The 6000-nt window shown below is 40.2% G+C and overlaps 1 protein-coding gene across 1 annotated transcript in view; it reads right to left on the bottom strand.

Annotated features, from left to right (window-relative positions):
- Positions 1-260: 260 nt before the first annotated feature.
- The window catches only part of RAB12 (RAB12, member RAS oncogene family), a 43358-nt gene continuing 37618 nt past the window's right edge, over positions 261-6000 (bottom strand). Inside the window, exons 4-6 of the mRNA XM_075532671.1 lie at positions 4202-4291; positions 3239-3343; positions 261-1420 (exon numbers count right to left, since the gene is read on the bottom strand). Of these exons, the coding sequence (XP_075388786.1) occupies positions 1307-1420; positions 3239-3343; positions 4202-4291 (309 nt within the window). The 3' untranslated portion in view covers positions 261-1306. The remainder of the gene's footprint in view (positions 1421-3238; positions 3344-4201; positions 4292-6000) is intronic.

Genomic DNA, 6000 nt, shown 5'->3' with positions numbered 1-6000 from the left:
ATTACAGACTTTAATAGAAAGAATTAGATAGTTTAGAAAATGCAGATCCCCAACCTCAGTCCACTGAGCAGAGAACAAGAGGGTTGGTCTGAAGGGAGATAGTACAGACTAATGACTGGCACAATCCATGATCAAGTGTTGATGATAAAAGTTACATATATATTTTCCCTATCTGAAACACTCAAAAGATGCATCTTTTATGAAGAACATTATCACTTATATATAATTCACAATCAACAAGTAAAGGTGCCAACTCGTCATTCATAAATACAAAATTTTATTTGCATGTCATTAGCGTAGAAAGACCACAATGCTTTTCAATACCACAACATTCAGGACACGCCAGGTTATTGAAATACATAATTACTTGTTTACTTTGACTAAACAAAACAGTGAAGTCTGAAAGATATACCAAAGATAGAGTTCACAAATTCATTATCAGAACCCCACCACCACCACCAAAAAAAGGGGGGGAACACAGTGTAGGAACAGGAATAAGCTCCAACATAAGGGGGAAAATACATCACTACAAAGGTACAGACGTTTAAGCAAATACATGTATGTTCTTTGCTATAGTAAAATGTATCTCTTTAAAATTCCTTTAAACAGGATTTGTTTAGGACAGCAGCGTTGTTTTAAAATCTTCTGCAATTGAAAAAATGCTTCTTTGTTTATTGATTCTTTCTAGTTCATAAAAGTACAGGGGACACCGTCAGGAACCTACGACGGTGACTGTGCAGCCTGAGTTTGTAACTCTGATACCCGACCATACACAGCACTAATAAATAATCAATGACAACTGTAAATGGAGTTTTGCTTTGTGCGGAAACACTCCCAATACTTAGAAGATGTGGAGAAAATGTCTTGTAAATAAAGAAAAAGCAACTTAAGATAGCTCCCCCCACTAAAAGTCCTTAGTTTTACAAATTTTCTTTAAAACAGTAAGCAAAGCACCGCATTCTCTCTTATCAGAATATCTTCTGTCTTCATAATATAATTAACAAGAACAATTACATTTACTTCAAGAAACGTTATACCTTTCATTTTTCCCCGTTCTTCATATTAGAAGCACTGTTTCCCAGTGTATGTACATTAGACACCAGGGTAATGAATGAAAACGAGTAACTTGGAGGGAAATATGTAATTACACCCAAACCTTACCAGGATTGTATTTTTGCATATTTACAAGTTAAGTGTATAGCTCTGGATTACAAAGTGCGAAAGAAATTGTCGAAATGATTATAGTGCAGAACAGAACCCTTTCCCTACCCCAGGATTGTTTTAAATGCATTTCCAAAGTAGTTCATCAACAGCATCGGATATGTGGTCTCGGAGGCGGCAGTTCCGGAGGAATCTCAGGTTCTGGTTGTAAGGAGAGGATACTGTTGGACAACTCGTTCCTTAAAACATCCAGAGGCATCTTAAGGACAAAGGAAAAAGAAAGTCTGTTGGATCAATATTGTTTACTATTGAATATCCTTTAAGTAGCCGACTTCCTAAAATTGATTGTGGTGATGACTGCACAACTCTTAATATGATTAAACTATTAAGTTATATGATATGCAAAGTATATGCCAATAAAACTATTAAAAAAGAATAGCTGAGCTAAAAATATTTGATGTTTCATATATTTATTTTCACAGAACCCAGTATAATGAAAATGTAATATATTAGTAATAATAATTTAAAAAGTACATTCTCAGGTTGGTTTTATCATTACTAAAGAAATGAATTCCCTTGATAATTAGATGAATTATTTTAGTAAAAGCTTCAGAATTCTATTTGAACTGAGCAGACTACACTGATTAGTATACATCAATTTCCTACTAAATAGTACACATAAATTTCCTACTAAAAATTTGCTTGTGTCTAAACCATGTCTAAAGATGCCTGAAAAGCTACTGCTGCTCACTGAAGCTGGGTAACAAACCCGCACCACACAGACGCATGGGAACAGGCACCAGGGGGAGGGGTGGTATCTGGGACTTCGTTGTAGATTTTGCTAATCCATGAATTTAGATTAATTTTCATGGGAAACAGGAATAGAAAAAAGCAATGTGCAAGGAACGTGGCATGTCACAACACTGTGCTCTTTATAGAGGTCTAAATAAAGCCATGTGCATATGTAAACATATATATATGTGACGATGGGGAAATAGATCTATGTGCATATATTTATAGGTTTAGTATTAAGGCAGCAGATGGACATTGGGCCTCCACTCAAGTACTCCCTCAGTGCAAGAATATTTTGTTCTATTAAACTGGCATTCCATGGTGCTCACCTTCCTGACACAATCGCTGAAGACAAATGGGTGCATAAGCAAATGTGCTGAAGAAAGCTGATGGTGCCTGGCTATCAAAAGATAGAGCGTCTGTGGAGTCTTAAAAGCTGGAAGGTAAACAAGCGGCCATCTAGCTCGGAAATAACAAAGCCCACATGGAAGAAGCACACCAGCCTGTATGATCACGAGGTGTCAAAGGGCTGAAGTACCAGGCATCAAAGAACAAAAAAATCGTATCATTGTGAATGAGGGGGAGTGCAGAGTGGGGACCCAAAGCCCATCTGTAGGCAACTGGACATCCCCTCACAGAAGGGTAGCGGGGAAGAGACGAGTCAGTCAGGGTGCAATGTAGCAACAATCAAACATACAACTTTCCTTTAGTTCCCATATGCTTCTTCCCCGACCCCACTAACATGAGCCCAATTCTATCTTACAAATCTGACTAGACCAGAGGATGTACACTGGAACAGATAGGAACTGGAAACACGGAATCCAGGGTGGATGATCCCTACAGGATCATTGGTGATAGTGGCGATACTGGGAGGGAGTAGAAAGGGGGAACCAATTACAAGGATCTACATGTGACCTCCTCCCTGGGTGACGGACAACAGAAAAGTGGGTGAAGGGAGACGTCAGACAGGGCAAGATATGACAAAATAATAATTTAAAATTTTCAAGGGTTCATGAGGGAGGGGGGAGCGGGGAGGGAGGGGGAAATGACGAGTTGATGCCAGAGGCTTAAGTGGGGAGCAAATTTCCTGCTAAGCACAGATATTAACATCAAGTGATGCTGAAAAGTTCTGGATGTCAATGGCAGCAAACTGGATGCACTGAACCTTTCCTCAGTTCCTGAGTGTCAAAATAACTACTGTACTTTCCTTTCTAAAGAAGATATTCTCAATGAAAAAATAATAACAAGTTTCCCATTAAATATGTAGACATATTACTTCTCTCACCTTTTTCAGAATGTCATCAACAAGTTTCAGAAATATTTCATCCACATTGAAATTATCCTTGGCACTTGCTTCACAGAACCGCATCCCAGTGATCTGCTGTGCAAACTAAGGGGAAAGGAAAATTCAATGGACGGGGGGCAGCTCGGTCTATGACGCATCGGCAATGGTGCCTGGAGAGGTCAAAGTGAAGAGGGGCAAGTAGGCAGTCTACAGAGCCCACTCATGCGCAGGCATAAACTTCACGAAGTGCAGCAACTTCCTACATGATAAATCTCACACACAGGCTTCTCAGGTAAATTACTCACACCAAAGTTTTCAGAACTATAACGAACTTAACATTTACACTGAAAATCTGATTCTTCAAGCCTTAATCCTTAGCTAAATCAAAGGGAAGGTTAAAAACACTTCCCAAACGCAAATTACACCTCAAACCAAACTCACTGACACTGACTTGATTCCGACTCATAGTGACCCTAGATAGGGTTTCTAAGACTGTAAATCTTTAAGGGAGCAGAGAGCCCCACTTCCTCTCACAGAGCAGCTGGTGGATTTGAACCACGGACCTTGTGGTTAGCAGCTATCAACGCCTATACCACCACCGACAGGGCTTCTTAAAACACACAGAGTAAAAGAAAAGGATGCAAACAATGCTACAGTTTAGAAAAGTGCTTTCTCTCTATAAAACACGAAGTTAAGTTAGATAATCACCAGGCAGGAGATACTAACATTTCCGTAAACAATTAAGGGCGTGATCCAACAGTTGTATTGTGTTCTTTCCTTTAAAAGCTATTAGTGCTGGCTCTACTCCGTCGATTTTTGAAAAGTTTAAAATATATTTAATTTTATCATTAAAAGGTCGTTATACTACACATAGAAAACAGGTTACCCTTTGGACTGTTTTATGTTAGAAGTGTTTGCTCACCAAAGTAGAACACTGGCATTCTTGGGCTTCCCTTCTCTTACCTTTTCACCTTGTTGTCTGGTAATTTCTCTGTCAGTTTCACAGTCCAACTTATTTCCAACTAAGAGAAGTTCTGCATCTTCTGAAGCATACTGTGGAATGTTAACAGAAGCTGAATTTCAAGATGGGTACAGTCACCTACTAACCATGGAAACGAATCTAGCATTTCTCAATGAGTCTGTATCCCAGCCAAGACAAAGGTGCACCACAACCATGTTCTTAGTCTTAGACTCAATTTCTACATATCTAACGTAGAAAAAAGGTGATTCAAAATTAGGCAATGCTTTCAATCTGGTATAGTCATGAAAAAAAAAAAAAAAAACTCAAACACCCAGCCAAATACAATGAAGAATTTCAAAACTTAAGATTACAAAAAAAAAAAAAAAAAGCCAACAAAAAGGTTTTTAAGACATCTGAACAGTATGAACTTGGCTAAGTTACTTTACCAAGTGAGGAGTCTATCCGTGAAGCGTGGCTATCTGTTGGGACTGCTGTGAAGAGTAAACAGTGGTTGGCACAGAGTAAGCAGCCCAGAATTGATGTGCAGAACTTGAAGAGTATGTGTCTCTCGGGGAGGAGATGAGCCAGACAGGGTGCGATGTAGCAACGATGAAAACGACAACTTTCCTCTAGTTCCTCAATGCTTCCACCCCCCCACCCCCACTATCATGATCCCAGTTCTACAGTGCAAGTCTGGCTAGACCAGAGGATGTGCACTGGAACAGACAGGAACCGGAAACACAGGGAATCCAGGGTGGATGATCCCTTCAGAACCAGTGGTTTGAGTGGCGATACTGGGAACGTAGAGGGAGGGTGGGTTGGAAAGGGGGAACCGATTACAAGGATCTACATATAACCTCCTCCCTGGGGGACGGACAACAGAAAAGTGGGTGAAGGGAGACATCGGACAGTGCAAGATATGACAAAATAACAATTTATAAATTATCAAAGGTTCATGAGGGAGGGGGGAGTGGGGAGGGAGGGGAAAAATGAGGAGCTGATGCCATGGACTTAAGTGGAGAGCAAATGTTTTGAGAATGATGACGGCAATGAATGTACAAATGTGCTTTAAACAACTGATGTATGTATGGATTGTGATAAGAGTTGTATGAGACTCTAATAAAACGATTAATTTTTAAAATGGGGGGAAAGAGTAAGTGTCAAAGAATTAAAGAGAGTATTAGAACAAGAGCTCATAGTATTTAATAATCAAAACACTGGCCAATGGGAAAGCTTGCTAATAAAAGGAAAACAGAAGAAACGGAAGCACCTCGCGGGGCCTTTAAAATGTAGGCCACTTCCTTTGGTTTTAAACTCATCCCACCGATTCTGGAAAGTTGGAGCCTACACTGTGGTGGCTGCCTCTAAGTCCCTTAGGAGCACCCTCTGCGGCTCCCTCGAGGAGAACAAAGCTGCAGACTGCCTCCAGGGGACATGCAGTGAGTGCAGAGGTGGCTGGCAGAGCAGGGGCTCTGGCAAATGGAAACATCTCTCTCCAACATTATTTAGCAGACACTTTAACGAGTTGTAAACAAAATCCCCTCTCTAACATACTGGCTGTAGTTTGCTATCCAATGGACCGACATTAAATTATTTTCTAAGGGAAAGGAAACTGTCCCAATGTGGTCACCTGTGTAGCATGATCTCTTATCCCCAACTACTCTGTCTCTTTAATAGGTAGTTTGGGTAGTCTTTGGAGAGGAACCCACAGTAGATAGAGCCATTCATACAGACCGAGGCTACCTGAATATAGTCAGTCACGAGTCCAAGAGCAACATCTTCATTTGCTTAAACTGTGCAC

The sequence above is a fragment of the Tenrec ecaudatus genome, chromosome 15 (genome assembly GCF_050624435.1).
Source record: "Tenrec ecaudatus isolate mTenEca1 chromosome 15, mTenEca1.hap1, whole genome shotgun sequence".
Classification (NCBI taxonomy): domain Eukaryota; kingdom Metazoa; phylum Chordata; class Mammalia; order Afrosoricida; family Tenrecidae; genus Tenrec; species Tenrec ecaudatus.
Note: the sequence above shows the minus strand (reverse complement) of the source record. Positions and strands in the feature narration are given on the sequence as shown.